General features: G+C 42.0%; 1 protein-coding gene across 3 annotated transcripts in view; it reads right to left on the reverse strand.

Moving 5' to 3' along the window:
• LOC144688593 (nuclear factor of activated T-cells, cytoplasmic 2-like) overlaps positions 1-16,302 on the reverse strand; it is a 174,374-nt gene that overhangs the window by 132,692 nt on the left and 25,380 nt on the right. For 2 of the 3 annotated variants that reach the window (XM_078555352.1, XM_078555351.1), the window contains exons 1-2: positions 14,452-14,822; positions 8,454-9,471 (exon numbers count right to left, since the gene is read on the reverse strand). In XM_078555352.1, the coding sequence (XP_078411478.1) occupies positions 8,454-9,471; positions 14,452-14,554 (1,121 nt within the window). In that variant the 5' untranslated portion in view covers positions 14,555-14,822. Of the gene's footprint in view, positions 1-8,453; positions 9,472-14,451; positions 14,823-16,302 lie in introns of those variants that run through there. The other variant, XM_078555353.1, reaches the window with a different exon arrangement.

The raw sequence follows: 16,302 nt of genomic DNA on the forward strand, positions 1-16,302 counted from the left end.
TCCACCAAACCTTTTTTAGATCTGGCTAAAGTCCCACTGGAATTTATAAAGCTCTTTAGAATTTATCCGCTTTCATAATTATCTGTATGGTCATCTTACAAATCATCAGTATATAAATACCAAAACCAACATGATTTTTCAATTGACCAGAATAATTTTACAAGATTCTCCTAGGTGTGTTGGTTGTGCAATGCATTGAGATTGCCAGATGCTATATTGCAGAATGGCACAACGCAAATCTGAACTAGGGCCTCATATAGGAAGTTTCAGGTAAACGACAGGTTGGAAAGGACAGACATCCAGGTCGTCATGAGACTTTTTCGTAAGAAGTTAAGAACAATCATTAGCAGCTACCATGTGCTTTCATTCAACGAAAAACACAGCAGAACCACCAGACACTGGAAGCAAGCCACCCACCTCTCCCCAATCCCTAACTAACCCCCACACTCACCCCACTCCCCCGCCCAACCCCCCGCCCTCGCACCCTAACACCCAAAAGAGGACTGAAGCTGGAATTGGGGGAGGGACATCTAAAAAGAGGCAAATAACCAAAATTACTTTGATCTGGTAAAAGAGGCAACACAGTCTCAAAGTACGACACAGTATTATCTACTGGTAAAATAAAATGGCTCTGTTTGATTTTCATTTATGCTGAATTGTTATTGACAGATTATTTGAAAAACATTGTTAAATCCTAGGTTGTCAGTTTGTATCTGAAAATATATCACATTACTTAACACAAGATTAGGTCATATTTTTCTGATAGTCCTGAACTGTGATGTATGTAGTTTGCATTAGTCATATTCTGGAGGAACTGTGATTTGATGTTAAAATATTTCCCATCTTCTATGCATTGTATGCATTTGCACATCACTTTAAAACAAGTGTTTTTGTTGGAATGCTTCCTGTTTTATATTCCATAATTTCACTTTTCAAATTCACTTCCCCATCTATTTCACAATTTGACTCACTAGCAAAAAAATCTTGAGAGATATTCTTCAACCAATACCAGGTCCTGATTTTCCATTTGTTTCTTTTTTAATTAATGAAGTTATGTTGTGCTTTAGAAATATCTTAACTTTGATCCTGTCCAATAAACAGAAATGGTGCACACTTAGGATACATGCTGACCTTTACACTATGGAGTAATTTGGTTTCAGTTTGAAATATATTCTGATTTTTTTTAAAGATTACGTGCAGTAACAAAACTATGGACCTAAAGGAAAAGAGTGTTTCGGTGCAATAGTTTGACCATTGTTACCAAAAAAGAAAATCCACCCATTCTCATCCCTAATTTTATGAATGGAATATACTGTCGAGCTTTGTGCCAAGATCTGCAATGGAATCTTAGGGCTTCGGCAGAAGATTTAGGGATGTGTGTGAATAATGAACACAATCAGTGTTGATGTTACCTTTAAGGTTTAAAGTGATTAAGCTTCATTGTGAGGATGTGGATGTGGGTCACTTCTTAATATTTCCACACATGTAGATGAATTTCATTCTTATTAATATGTGGTACTCAAACTTCTGGGACAGAATTTTGTCCTTGGCGGACGGGCTCAGCGGGGGAGGTCGGGAAGCCGCCCGCTACCCGCGATCGGCACCGGACCATGATTTCACGTCGGCAGGCCAATTAAGGCCCACCCAGCGTGAAACACAAGCGGCAGCACTCAGCGCTGCCTGTGCAGGCAGGGGGAGGAAGGTGAGCGGGCCGAGCGCGGACTTCGCGCATGCGCACGAGCGAGCGCTTCACTATCTCCCTCAGGCACAGAGCAGTCTCAGGGAGATGAAGCGTTGTTTAAAAAAAACAAATAAAGAAAATAAAAATGTAATAAAACATGTCCCCTCATGTGACTCCGCCACATGAGCGGGGACATGTTATTGATTCAATTGTAAAACTTTTATTTTTATTTTCTTTTGAAAATCTTATCCCGCCCGTGGATGAGGTTTCAAAAAAAATTGCAAAGGCCGCACGGCCTTTTCGCCTGCCCATCAACCATTAGGTTGGACGGGCAGTGAAAAATTTAGGGTTAATTGATTATTTAATGGACTTAACAGGCCTTTCAATTGTCAGCAGGCACACTGCCGGCTCCGCGTGCGCCCACCGACCGAACTATCGCGTGACTGTGGCCGACGTCAAGGCATGTCATTTCACGCTTGAGTGGGTCAGGCGTGCGCCCACCGACCGAACTATCGCGTGACTGTGGCCAACGTCAAGGCGTGTCATTTCACGCTTGAGTGGGTCAGGCGTGCGCCCGCCGGCCGAGCGAAAATTTCTGCCCCTGGAGTCCAAACACAAGTGCTGTATTTGTAGTGATAAGTTTGCAATAATAGAATGTGAAACAATTTTAATTTTTATGCAACTTTTATAGAATGCCTTTCTTTATAGAATTATTAATTATAGAATCAGGACGTCCCAAAATACTTTACGTACAATGAAATACTTCTGAAATGTAGTCATTGTTTTAATCATAGAATCTTGAATGATACAGAACAGAAGGATCCTATTGTGCCTGAGCTGGTTCTTTGTTAAAACTATCCAATTAGTCCCACTCCTCCGCTCTTTCCCCATAGCCATGTAATTTTTTTCCCTTCAAACATTTATCCAATTCTCTTTTGAAAGTTACTACTGAGTCTACTTCCACCATCCTTTCAGGCAGTGCATTCCAGATCATAACAACTCACTGCATAAAATGTTTTCCTTTATGTCATCTTCTTTTGCCAATCATCCTAAATCTGTTTCCTCTGATTACTGACACCATTTATCTGTCATTTACTCTATCAAAACCTTACAAAATCTCTTCTTTATCCACGCTGCTCAAAGGAGATCAAGCTCACCTTCCCCAGTCCCTCTGCATAATTGAAGTCCCTTATCCCTGGTAACATTTGAGTGAATCTCCTCTGCATCCTCTCTAATGTCTTGACATTCTTGCTAAAGTATGGTATCCAAAATTGAACAGAATTACTCCAGCTGAGGCCTAACCAGTATAGGAAATGTGGGAAACACAGCAACCAATTTATGCACAAAAAGCTCCCACAAACAGCAATGATATATACGACCAGATAAAACTATTTTAGGGGGAGAATTTTCGGCTCAGCGGGCGGAGGCGGGGCCCGCTCGCTGAGGCGTAAAATGACGCGGGGTGACGTCGGACATGCGTCCCAACATCATCGCACGTCATTTAGATTTTCAGTTCAGCGGGCTCACAGCCGAGTCAGCTGCGCGCCCACTGAACTGTCAAAGGCCTGTTAAGTTCATTAATTAACTAATTAGCCCTATTGAGAAAGCTGCCTGTCCAACCTTAAGGTGGGTGGGCAGGCAAAGAGCCCAGGCGGCCTTCGCATTTTTCATGAAATCTCATCCACGGGCAGGATGAGGTTTCATGAAGGGTTTATAGATTAAATAAATTTTTCCATTAAAGTTCATTGACATATCCCAGCTCATGTGACACTGTCACGTGAGGGGACATATCTTCAATTTTTTTCTTTATTAAAATTTTTAAAACTTATCTCCCTAAGGCACAGCGCTTCCAGGCGCACGCCACACTGGGCGGGCCTTAATTAGCCCGCCCACGTAAAAGGGCAGCGCGGACCCGATCGGGGGCACCGATCGGGTCCGTGCCCGCCCCCGCACAACCCCCCCAATGGGGGGGAAAATTCTTTCCTAGGTGTTGATTGAGGAATAAACTTGGCCAGAAGACTTCCCTCACCTTTCAACAAATTGTGCCATTGGATAAAAGCAAAATACCGCGGATGCTGGAAATCTGAAACAAAAACAAAAAATGCGGGAAAAACTCAGCAGGTCTGACAGCATCTGTGGAGAGAGAGACAGAGATAACGTTTCGAGTGCGCATGACTCTCCTTCAGAGCTGAGTCATATGGACTCGAAACGTTAACTCTGTCTTTCTCTCCACAGATGCTGTCAGACCTGCTGAGTTTTTCCAGCATTTTTTCTTTTGGTGCCATTGGATCCACCCGCGAGGGCAGACAGAGCCTAGATTTAATGTCTCATCTGAAAGATGGTTCCTTCAATAGTGCAGCACTCCCTCAGTACTGCACTGCAGTGTCAGCCATGTTTATGTGTTCAAGTCTCTGGTTTGGGACTTGAACCTATGGCCTGACTCAAAGGCGAGAGTGCAACCACTGAGCCACAACTGACAAATGTTGCAGTCCCATAATGCCAATGTTTGCAGTCCTCTAACACAACGGCATGGGTATTTTTGATGAGTCTTCAAATAAAATGCAACACATATAACCAGCGTGGGTTGTGTATTTCTCACTGGAAACGTACATCTATGCCATCTTAACACTCTCATGAACTTTGTGCATTTCCACAATTTAAATAAATGGACACTGATGCAAATACTATGAGTACGGTTATTGTTTGCCTTCATCTCCTTTAATATGAGTGGGTGGGGAAGGCAAGAGACAAAAGTGATTAACAATTTGCAGATGACATTCTGAATTGGAAAATTCAGAAGTTTTCAAAAACTTTTAAATGCTGTGGTAGGACCAGCCATTGAAGGTGAAGACCAACAAGCTTGGTAACCGAATTACTTTGTATTTTACAAAAAAAATTACCAAGTCAGCAGAAGCAACAGAAAGAAAAATGCTGCATAATAGGTTGCCACATGGTGGAAACACTTTAAAAATAGCTTCAATGGTTCTGTACTCTATCCGTTCTTCCCTCTGAGAAAATTCTTAAATTATAAAACCAGCATTTCAAAAAAACCTGAGCAATACTGAATCCTGAAAGGGCCACATATTCCTTTTGAATCTCTAAGCTATCTCATGGAGATTCAAGTCTTTGCAAATAATAGATGATTTGTAACATTCAGTTAATTGTGCAATCTAAATACCTTTGCAAAACTAAAGCCTTTATTAGCTATTTTGTTTCTTGTCCTCTCGGAGCTCATCATATTCATTACAACAACTTCTTATTCCCTCGATCCTGTTCCCACTAATCTGCTGATCACCCAACTTTCCTTCCTGGTCCCCACTTTAGCCAATATTGCAAAAGGTTCTCTCTCTTCAGATGTCGTCCCTTTCTCGGTTAAATCTGCAGCCATCACCCCTCTCTGCAAAAAAAACAACCTTTAAGCCCTGTGTCTTCGCAAAATGCCATTCCTTCTCCAATCTCCTTTTCCTCTACAAAGTCCTTGAACGTGCTGTCAACTCCCAAACTCGTTCTCATCTTTCCCTGAAATCCACGTTTGAATCCCTCTAATCATGTTTTCACCCTTGCCACAGTACGAAATGGCTCTTATCAAAGTCACAAATGACATCCTCTATGACTGTAAGAAAGGTAAACTTTCTCTCCTCGTCCTATCTGCAGCCTTTGACATGGTTGACTGCACCAAGCTCTTCAAACAGCTCTCCAATGTCATCCAGCTTGGTGGGACTGCTCTCACCTGGTTCCATTCTTAACTTTCTAATTGTAGCCAGAGAATCACTTACAACAGCTCCTCCTGCTCTAGTGTCCCCCAAGGATCTATCCTTGGCTTCCCTATTTTTCATCTACTTAATGCCCCTTGATGACATCATCCGAAGGCAGAGTGCTAGTTTTCACATGTACACTGACAACACCTAATTCTACCTCACCACCACCTCTCTCAACTCTTCCACTGTTGCTAAACAACACTGCTTATCTGACATCCAATGCTGGATGCATAGAAATGTCCTCCAATTAAATATTGGGAAGACTGAAGCCCCCACTTTTGGCCCCTACTCAACTCCATTCCCTAGCTACTGACTCCATCCCTCTCCCTAGCTGGCAACTGTTTGAGATTAATCCAGGCAACCTTGGTGTCACATTTGATCTCTAGATATACTTGTGCCATCACTAAGACTGCCTATTTCCACCTATATAACATCACTCGACTTCACCCCTGTCTTAGCTCATCTGCTGCTGAAACCCTCACTCATGCCTTCGTTAACTCTAGACTCGACTATTTTAATGTAGTCCTGGTGGTCTCCCACCTTCTGCCATTTGTAAACTTGAGGTCACCCAAAAATATGCCTGTGTCTTATCTTGCAGCAAGTTCCATTCCCTTATCATCTGTGTGCTTGCTGACCTACATTGGCTCCTGGTCAAACAACACCTTGACTTTAAAGTTCTCTTTTTTTTTTCCAAAGCCCTCCATGGCCATGCCCCTCCCTACTGCTATAATCTCCTCCAAACCCACAACCCTCCAAGATATCTCCTGTGTTCCTCTAATTCTGGTCTCTTGTGCATTTCCAATCATAATTGCTCCATTATTGGTGGCCTTGCCTTCGATTGCCTAGGCCCCAAGCTCTGGAATACCCTACCCTCCCTGCCTCGCTTAGCCTCTCTACCTCACTTTTTTTCTTTAAGATATTCCTTAAAACATCTGTCTTTTACCAAGATTTTGGTCATCTGACCTAACATCTTATGTGGCTTGATATCACACTTTTTTTTCACAACGCTCCTTGAAGCACTTTGGGACATTTCATTATATTAAAGGCGCTATATAAATATACGTTGTTGTTGTAATTTCTTGTCAACCTTTTTGATAACTGAAACAAAAGCAAAATACTGTAGGTGCTGGAAGTCTGAAATAAAAACAGGAAATGTGGGAAATATTCAGCAGGACTGGTAGCATCTGTAGAGAGGAAAACATCGTTATGGCCAGATATTCCCGGGGTGGGAGAGAGGCAGGATGACTAAAAACAAAAGTGGCTCTGGCAGCCTGCACGTTGGTCTGCCACCTCTGGTCATGATGCTGCTGACTTTCCCGAGGACTGGGGGGGGACAATAGGGAGTGGGCAGAAAAGTGAAGTTGCCCACCTTGTTAATTGGGCATGTCATTAGGGAGCTTGTTAAGAGCTTGCCTTCTGACTTCCCAAGGTTTTCATGGTGACAGGCAGTCGTTAGGAGCTCTCTGAAGCTGACTAGCTGCAGCCTGGAGGACACAGGGGTGGCAGCATTGAATTATTATTTTTTTACAAACTTTCACTTTTTCCATCAAGTAAAACTATCTAACAGCAACGAAATTTTAATAATCAACCTATTCCTGGTCCCAGCTCTCCATTTGTCCTGGGGCCACTTCGAAGGTGAAGATCCTTTCATGTTTTCAAGGCCACTCATAAATGGGAGCCACAGCAACGGCTGATGATTCAGGCCAAAATGTGGCCCACTTTCTTGGTGTCCCGCCTCCATTTCTACCGCCGCAACCCCCCCCCCCCCCACCCCCCCCCCCCCCCCCCCCCCACAAGCCTACAATCCCCCCTCCCATCCCGGTCACTAATTGGACGGCAACCCCATTTCAAACGTTATTAGGCGCCACTTCCTAATTCCCACCTCCGTTGGAAAAATTCGGCCCTTAAATGTTTCAGGTCAAGGACCTCTCGTCACAGCTCGGAGATAAATCTGTCTCTCTCCCCACAGATGCTGCCAGACCTACTGAATACTTCCAGCATTTTCTATTTTTATTGCTAGTCAAGTTTTGTCCTTGTTATAATGGAGCACTGAAGTCATGTCTAGTCTGGATTTGCAGTAAATGAGCCTCACTATGAGCTCGTTCTTTAAGCACAATACAGGCTGTTCCCAGCACACAGGATACCTGCAATGATTGGTCAATTAAAGTGTTAGCTCTTGGTGATCATAAGCCAAGTTCTGTTCAATTATTTTTTATGTGGTGAGTTAAAGAAGTGTAAAATGGAATCAAAAGATTATCTAATAATCTAGCGATAAACTGTTTGTTACAATGTTCACTAAGAATTGTGACTTTTCCAGTGATATTTTATTTTAAATTACAATGTTTTATTTGATTGACTTTTTTTGCAGAATTAACACAATTTTAGCATTTAACCACCAAAAATCAACAAAATAAAATATAATGATTATGCGCCAGTAACAGTGGACTAACGATCCTGCTACTATATCCAGATGGATCTAGTATATATCAAGGTTGGGATTTTAAAAATGAACAGACTGAACTGACTGGAGCTTTACATTAAGGCTCACTGACATGTTGCCATCACCTGGCACTGCCAGATAAGTTGTTGTAGACTCACTGACATGATCAGTTCACTGTAACGGTAAAGGTCCGCATGAGATCAAGTGAGTTAGCACTGTTATTGTATCTATTACTCACTGGTACAGACTAGTTAAAGATAACAATTTAGTAAGTCCATCCTTTCATTAGTCCATCTGGATATCCATCTCTAAATGATAATTACCTGCCCCTCACCTCCATTTTTAAATATTCTTCAATTTGTCATGATTCAAGAAATACTGTCAATAAAGCTTTTAATTTTTGTCACATTCGCTAATTGAATTGATATATGCACTTAAGGAATCTTCTACTATAATTGCAATAAAAGATCAATAGAAATCCTACACAGTTGTTAGGACTTTAGTTACAATCCAAATGACATAACCCTTTCTGTTTAGTTTTTGAAGTCGGGATGGAATATAAAATATAACTTACCTGCAGGATGGTTTGGGTTTTGTCCAATGAAATGGATGAGGGGGCATCAGAAAAAATGGGTCAATACCATAGACATCTTTCTTCACATCCTGACACGGCCCTGAAAACTCGGCAAAATTCAGTGTGGAAAGGCTAGCAAGTTTTTCACCTTTACACATGTCAGTTTTAAGGGAGGATGGTGGTGTATGATCCATGATCCGGGCTTTTATTGGAAGCATTTCACCTAAGTCATTGTTGGAATCTGTGGTGAGAGTGCTCATAGCATCAGCAAGACTTGCAGAATTTGAAAATTGGTGAAAATTAGGTTCATCTCTTGAAATAACTCTTGGCGAAGCCTGTGGAGAAGGAGTTCTTGAGCGGTCGCAGGAATACCTCCTCTTTCCACAAGGTGATGATGACCTCGAGGAAGGTCGGGGGGTTGGGGATGGTGACCTTGCACCCTGCCAATTTTCAGTGTGAGTTGATGGCGAGTTGACAGGAGATGTTCTTGGAGAATGGTGAGCACCCTGACCTTGATATTCTTCGGAGCCATTCTTTGGTGAGACACATGGCGATGTTAGTGGAGATGTCTGAGGGGACATTCCATAATGGGAACAGCTCGACTCATGAGACACAAAGGAATGCCAACTTGTGGATGAGCCACTACTGGCTGGACTGAGTGGGTCTCTGTATACAATGCTTTCTGAGCCTGGCACAGGCAAAGTAACTCGAGGAACTGCAGTGGGAGAATGATATGTTTGCTCTCCGCAGCTGACTGCATGAAACAGTCCAGGTGATGGTGTGATCTCGATTCTTGGGCTTTCTACTCCAGATGACACAGGGGGCTTTGCAGCTTCCAGGTAGTTTTTGAAATCTCTGTTATCCACTTGGCCGTATCCACTCATGTGTTCTCCAACTAGTACTGCAGATGCCATGGAGCTACATGACTGAGATCCATAGTGGGAGACATCCATAGTTGGATAACCAATCCCAGAAGGAGGAACAATGCCTTTGTGAGAAGCAGCAACATTTTCTGCCTCTGAAAGAAAGGAACACCATGTTATTGCTTTAATAGTGGCAACCATATTTTTCAAACTGTCAGATAGCACCCTGCTATTCTCAGGCCTGAGTCAGTAATTTGGAAGATGTGAACAAAACCTGATCTGAAAACGGACCTTAAAAAAAAAGTGGCGCTACTCGGACTCTGAAAACATAAGTGGAGCTGAAAGAAAAGTTCATAAGGAAGGGAGTTAACCACCCTTATATTGAAATGATGGCCCAGATTGTGTGGTTGTAACAAAGTGAAACTATCAGCATTCTCCATTATTACAGCTGTGAAACTGACAGGAACTTGTCTACATGAACGGTTCAATGCAGAAATCTAGAAGTTTCTCCCAGCAATTGTCTGCTCCACCACGGAGTGCATTGTTGAAGTCCCCACAGATGACAGACTTTAGAAATCACTGATCTGAGAACTTTCCCATTTTTTCCTCTGTTACCAATTCCTGAAAAGGTTATGCCTTCTTAAAAAGGTGCTACTGTGCTGTTAATGGTATACTATGTCATAACTACTACTGAACAGCCTCCTTGTCCTGAAGAACTAATTTTATATTTATGGAATGTCAAATATCTCCATTATAATAGAAAAATTCAATAATTTAATAACATGGCCTGAATCTTCTGAGGAGCAGCAATCACATTGGATTGCCATTCCACTCCTACTTTTCTGCGCCTCACAGGAGCTCCACTTTTCTGGCCGGGACTTTTGACCCTGGCTTCTGCAGAAATGTGGAGCATATCTTCAATCTGTCTGCTTCCTTGTAGCACTGGACCATCCAGGAAAACCAAGCTACGCTCCACTTTTAAGGCTCTAGCTGCCATATTCTCCTAAGTGTTCAATAACACATTGAAAAGCTGTTTCAGCTCTTCGGTGTGTTAGTGTATGAGTGTATCGGTGAGTGAATGAGTGACTGTGTAGGTAGGTAAGGGGGCTGGGTGAGTGGGATAAGTGGGTAAGGGGGTAGGTGGAAACTGGGTAGGGTGGTGAGGTTAGGTCAGATTGGGCTCGGGGGGATTCAGGAGATCGGGGGGGAGTCAGGGAGGCGTTGGGGGGTGGGAGCTAGTCAAGTCAGGTTGGCAGTGGTGGGGGTGCCGGGAGCAAGGTGATGAGGTCGGGGTTGGGGAGGAGTCTATTCTAATAAGGTGACTATTCAGGTAAGTACGCCGGAACCATCTGAAGCCTCCAACTCAAACTCAGAGTTGGAAACTTTTTCCCAGGGCCCCAGGGAGCTGGGGAATTGCCCATTTGAAGTTCAAACTTCCCAGGCAATTCCCATGGAGTCAGTGCATTGTGATTTCTAGGGGATCGACGATCCAGAGACCAGAAGATCTGGGCTGACAATTTTTAATGTTAGATTGTGATATTTCAGCTTCTCATGTGTACTTCCCAATCCTTACTTCCCTCTCTGTAAATTTCATAGGGGAGAATTCTCTCCCCGTCGAGGGTTTGCGGGGGACTGGGCGCGGGCGTGCACGCAGCCGATCGGCACCTGCAATCGGCTGGGCGCCGCCATTTTACGTGGGCGGGCCAATTAAGGCCCGCCCAGCATGACACGTGCCCAGAAGCGCTGAGCGCTCCCTGTACGGACGGGGGAGGGGTTGCCTGAGTCTGGGCCTGTGCTCTTTCGCGTATGTGCACGACAGAGCACAGAAGTCTCCCTGAGGCACAGAGCTGCCTCAAGGAGATTAGTTTAAGTTGAAAAAAAATTAATAAAGGTGAAAAAAAAAATTTAAGACATATCCCCTCATGTGAAACTGTCACATGAGCTGGAACATGTCTGTTAATTTTATTAAAATGTTTTACAAGACTTGAAAAACCTTCATGAAACCTCATCCCGCCAGTGGATGAGGTTCTATGAAAAATGAGAAGGCTGCCTTAAGTTTGGTGGGCAGCTCAGTTTATTGCTTTAATTGATAGATAACTGGCCTTAATAGGCCTTTGACAGATCGGCGGGCACGCAGCTGACCTGGGTGTGCGCCCGCCGAACTGAAAATCTGAATGACCAGCGGTGACGTCGGGACACACGCCCGACATCACCGCACATCATTTTACACCTCGGCGAGCAGGCCCCACCTCAAAGATTCTGCCCATAAGGAGTGAAAGATAATTGATGTATTTTACTTCCTGGCTTGCTAACTATGAGAATTCTTCAATGTGATTGGTTGCTTACCCTAACTGATGACATCACTGTTGCAGGATGTTTGGAAATCTCCTTGACTTGGCGCCAGATTCAAATTAACATCAAACAAAGTGAAATCCACACCACAGGGATCACTAGATCTTTGTGGACAGTCTCCTTCCAGGTCAGCAGCAAGTATCAATGCTTCACTGCTGACCGTAAATTTGAGCCTCTATGTTTTTGCCTTTGAGCTGCTGAGGTAACTTATGCCTATCATTAGTCCAAATAAGATTAAAAACATAATACCATATTTTTGATGATCAATGCAAAGACTTTCCAGTATATGAAAATATTATTTAAAGCAACTAAAATAAATGGGAAATAAGAAATAAAACTGGAAAAGAATATCCAGATCAGATGCCATCTTATTCTACAGTATTTGCCCTTCTGTTTCTTTTGTGTGTGATTACTTTGAATGCTTTATACACATCTTATGCACTGTTGATGTTATAAAATACAGCTGTTACTGTATCCTTCAAAAATGTAATCATTCATGTTTCTTTTTTTTTAAAAGCATGCACAACAAAATCCTAAATAAAAGATGTTTAAAATGTTAAGCTTATGCAGTGTGCTACTGCACCACACAGAGCAAAGAGGTCACAGGTCACTTGCCCATTTCTGTTAGCTGATTTCAGCTAAGGTAGTGATAAAGGCACAACAACTGGTACTCCAAGCCACACACCATTCTGACCTGGAACTATATTATTATTCCTTCACTGCCACTGGGTCACAAAAACCTGGAACTCCCATCCTAACAGCACTGTGGGTGCACCTACACTACAGAGGCTGCAGTGGTTCCAGAAGGTGGCTCCACCACCACATTATCATGTGCAATTAGGGATGGGCAACAAATACCAGCCTTGCCAGTGATGCTCACAACCCAAAAACAAATTTAAAAAACTAACACTCCTGAGTTAGGGAGGGGGGGAATCCGCATCTAATCTCTATACAGAGATTCCTGCTGGAAGCAGACAGGTGTTCAGGTGCAGACAAATGTAAAACTGTGCTGTATAGAAACTAGGAAGGTTCCAATTTCAATCACTGGCCTATGTTAAGTTTGTTAATCTTAGTCTGCCTGAAGACAGGTAGGAAGGATAAAGTTGGCCTCACCTGGACTGTGCATGCACATGGCATTGGCTATAGACAGAATTGAGTGTAATACCCATACAGTCAAATATACTGCCAATGTTCAATATCTTAGCTCACATTAACAATGACCACCTAGGGTCGATATGGCTAGCACCCAGGGTATTGTAACTCAGCATGATCAGTGTTGCGGACAGGGGAAGCATCTTGGAGGGCAGGAGAGACATATTTTTCCAAATTATATTACATGGGGTATTCATTTCTATTTAAATGCTACCAGGCAACAAAATAAGGAAAAGTTTGGTGTCCCATAGATTTATAATCACTTCCATTAGTTTTACAGCTAGCAATCGCACATTTTGTCTTGATAACTAATGTTAGTTCTGATTTTATATTTTTGTCAGTTACAAATAAACAAAATATCCTGTGTAGAGTCAATGTAATAATATCTACACATGAAATGTTGTTTCTAATAGTTCACGTTTGAATGGAAATCCATCTGCTCTTTAACTCTTTAAAGTTAAGTACAGGGGTTCACATGCAGGATTTCAGATTTACATAAATCAGCAATTGTGCTGTCATTTATTTTAAACTTCACTTTCCCTTTTTTCCAAAAGTTATTTTACCACATCCCAGTAATATCTTCCATGGGTGTGTTTCATAATGACAGTTGGTTGCAGAAAATATATGCGTTGTTGAAAGTGTGAGGCAGTTATGAAAGAGCGGGCTCCACTACCTACCTTCATACCTGCTTAATACAAATTTAACTGTATGAAGTATTGAGCACAAAATGGATAGACAGCTCATTATACCCTCTATTAATGGGCCATGCACTTACTCTCACCAACTTTCCTGAGGGCAGCAAATAACCTTCATGAAAAGCACTCTTCCCTGGCCTGATGACAACACAAAAAACTCTACAATGTGTGAATCTAATATCACTCAACCATGAACAATCCCATTCTGCAAATAGCATTTCAATGCTAAAACTGTTCAATTGACCAAGTTTATGTTTCAAATTTGCTTCTACTCAGAACAGTCTTCAACAGGCAGCCGATGAAATAAGCAAACCTAAGAGACAATAACCACGTGGCAACCTTCAATCTCAAACTTGGGGTTTTAACTGAAATGTTCCCAGAAGTAAAAACCAATGTGGCTGTCCATTATGAAACTCAGCTACCATTGCTGTACAGCCTGTATCCATCAGTGAGGAACTATGCTAATCAAGACAGCACATTTTGAAAGAAATGTTGCATCAATAATGATAATACATGACTACTTTAGTGTATTGCGAGCACAGTCACACATCCACATTCTAGCGCCATTTTTACTCAGCGTAATACTTAGCTAGAATTGATTTACTTTATTTGAGAGCTACTTGACATAAATAAGATGTGATCAACTGCACTATGTTTTTAGGTTAGTTGGGTTTCTTATTATGATTAAACACCTGATAGTCTAATTACCGCTAATCAAAGTCTGTACTCCCCAAGTTTCTTTGTGAAAAATTAAAAGAAACCTTTTTTTTACAAGTCTACAATTGATTTTTAAAACCCTTCTTAAACAAGCAGGTCAGATACACACGTGCCTCATGTTACTGTTACAGTCTTCTAATATCTGACAGCGCGAAACGTAACTCTTTAAAGATTATGCTTTTTTAAAAAAATGACAAAAGATGAATATTGCTTACAAACCTTTTGTGGCCACGTCTTCATCGTGACTATTATCAAAAAGTGCCGAAAAGTCAAATTCTTCTGAGTCGACCTGCTGGTCTGGTACATTGTAAATGAAGCTCATCTGTTAGCACTTGTGAGATTTTTACCACCTTAATTTTCAAGACAGAGGTTTCACAGAGCAAAAGTACTTCAAGTGGCTCTGTATTTTTCCCCACTCCAGAAAAAATGAATCAGGTGCCTTTTCAAATCATCAGATTTTGTTGTCAAATTATGGGCTCCACAGCCAATGAAGAACTGGCTATAAACCCAAACAATAAAAGCTACTACAAAGTGCTTGGTAAATTTCAGCTGCAAGTCTTTCCCTGGGTTGCTCAATGACACCACTCTCGAATTGACAAGTTCAATAATAGCTGCTTCCTGTTACAGCTACAACGTGCAGAAAACAGGCGTGTCCTTTGAACTCAGGCACCCAACTCTCTCAGCCAGTGTCGGTGGAATACGCCTCTCAATGACAGACAGCAGTAGGGGCTCAACTTAAAAATAAACAATGGAAACACTAGATATATAAGAATGAGTTTCTGCACTTGAACTTGCAAGTTGCATTGAGTAAATATTTTTATGTTGGGAAAAGAACACATTATAAATAGGTGTAGAAAATGAAGTTATATCACTGACAATGTTTTCAGGTGGAACTTTTAATAAAATAATGCTGGGTTTTCAGCAACCACTGTAGGACATTAACGTCACCTAAATATAACCCAGTCAGTTCCTGTTAAGAGTTTTTCCTGTTTGCTGCACATATGTATCGAAGACAATTTGTTTAAAGCTAACATATACAATAATAGCATTAGTGTGTAAAGAACAGCTACATTGTTGTTAAGCATTGAACTAGTCAAATACTCTACAATGTACCCCCTGTTGCCATTGTCAAGTGTGTTGTTTTATGAGAAAGTAAAACAATTTCCTACCTGAACAATATAAACATGACATAACTGTGATGAACTGTACTTTGAGATGTAGATATAATAAAATGCAGTATCTTAAAAATAATCACCTAAAAGGATTCAGTTAACAAAAGTAAATATAATGGATTTAAACAGAAGCTGAATTTTCAGTCTGCATTCGTTGAACTACAGTATAAAAGATAAAAGGGCGATTTCCCCTAGATACTTTAAGCACTAAAGACCCTCAAAAGGGCCAAGCTGGGGTCTAGTTCTGCAAAAGCCAGTTTAGCTGGCATATGAGTTTAGGCCACATTTAGCACAAGATGCCATCTTGTTAAAGGAGTTGAAGCACAAACTAGAAATGGCTGCTTGAGGATCGTTAAGGAGCTGATAGTCAATTAAAGAGGCTGCACAGCATATTGGTGGCTAACCCTCTCCTTACAGCAATCAGATGAGTAAGAGTAAACAATTTTTGCTGTGTGTTACTTAAAGTCATGCTCAGCTCTCCCTGTCCACTTGCTTCTTCGAAGAGGTGGCTTGAAATACATGGGAGACTTTTGGGACAGTTAGTGAGGACTTCAGCAACACTCTATCAACATTTATTTTGAAAATTCTGAGGACATCAACTAAAGAGTAAGTATTTGTGCTGTTTTCCCTTATAGGAGTCACCAGGAGAAACGGAATACTTGTTCACGGGCATCTTGCTAGGTTCCCCCTAGGTCTAGAAGAGGGATTGGAGAGGACATGGTGCCAGATAGAGAAGCACCAACCACTGCAGGAAAGAGGGACACGAGGGCAAGGTGGACACCATGCCCATTGTGGGTATGGAACAGCCCTCCTCCTCCGCTAGAGTCTCCAATGCTGCATCCGTGAGCCTTCTCCCTGGACCCCTAAGCCATCTTGAAACAGGCAGATGTGTTTCAGC

This window comes from Cetorhinus maximus, chromosome 13 (genome assembly GCF_964194155.1).
Source record: "Cetorhinus maximus chromosome 13, sCetMax3.hap1.1, whole genome shotgun sequence".
Lineage (NCBI taxonomy): Eukaryota > Metazoa > Chordata > Chondrichthyes > Lamniformes > Cetorhinidae > Cetorhinus > Cetorhinus maximus.